The following is a 727-nucleotide window of genomic DNA, read 5'->3' as shown; positions in this document are numbered from 1 at the left end:
AGTTGTGGATCATAATCCCAAAGATCAGAGAGAAAAAAAGCAGTGATAGAAGGTGACCTTTATGTCCAGTCTTATGTGGTGTTCTGATTCAGACTCTCAAGGTGAAGTATGATCATCAGGAAGCAGAATCCAAAGGGGGAGAGAGAATCACATTACATGAAACTTCCAAATTCCATTGGGTTTTGTTTCTGTGGCATGAACGAGGAAAAAAAAGGAGGGGAAACAAACTGCCTTACCTATTCTTTCCAAGGAAGCCACATGCAGGTGAATCGCAAGAACGTTGAGAGAGCAGAACGGCAGCAACATCCTCACCCCGGCTGGTTGGCTGTCACTGTTCCTTCAAGATCTCGATTTTTCGCTTGTTTCACTGTTTTTGAACTTATATCGTCCGTCCACCTATCTCTGTCGATTTCTCTTTCAGTACTCTTTATTTATTTAAATAAATAGTGTATAAGGTGATGAAAGGAGAACGCAAAACCGCCGGAGAAGGCACTGCGATAAAGCGAAGCCGAGAGAGTGAAATAGTTCCACTCGAGAGTGATGCAAACTAGTTTGGTGGAAGTTCGATTGCACGATGTCTTTTGAAAAACGATCATGAGATAACCAATGTAGCATGTACACACGGACGAAGATCGGCCACGCAGACGTCGCAGTCATGAGATGCCTTGTCCCGTGTCCGAGTTTGACACGTGCTCAACCCCACATCATTCCATTCAAACCTCACAGT

General features: G+C 44.2%; 1 protein-coding gene across 1 annotated transcript in view; it reads right to left on the bottom strand.

The window, feature by feature from the left end:
* Positions 1–495, bottom strand: part of LOC147021509 (sodium/potassium/calcium exchanger 5-like) — a 19,763-nt gene extending 19,268 nt beyond the window's left edge. The window contains exon 1 of the mRNA XM_085891511.1: positions 237–495. Within this exon, the coding sequence (XP_085747637.1) occupies positions 237–306 (70 nt within the window). The 5' untranslated portion in view covers positions 307–495. The remainder of the gene's footprint in view (positions 1–236) is intronic.
* Between the last annotated feature and the right edge of the window lie 232 nt (positions 496–727).

This window comes from Eptatretus burgeri, chromosome 8 (assembly GCF_056783735.1).
Source record: "Eptatretus burgeri isolate ZD-2024b chromosome 8, Ebu_testis_v1, whole genome shotgun sequence".
NCBI lineage: Eukaryota > Metazoa > Chordata > Myxini > Myxiniformes > Myxinidae > Eptatretus > Eptatretus burgeri.
The sequence above is the reverse complement of the archived record's forward strand: the minus strand, read 5'-3'. Positions and strand labels throughout refer to the sequence as shown.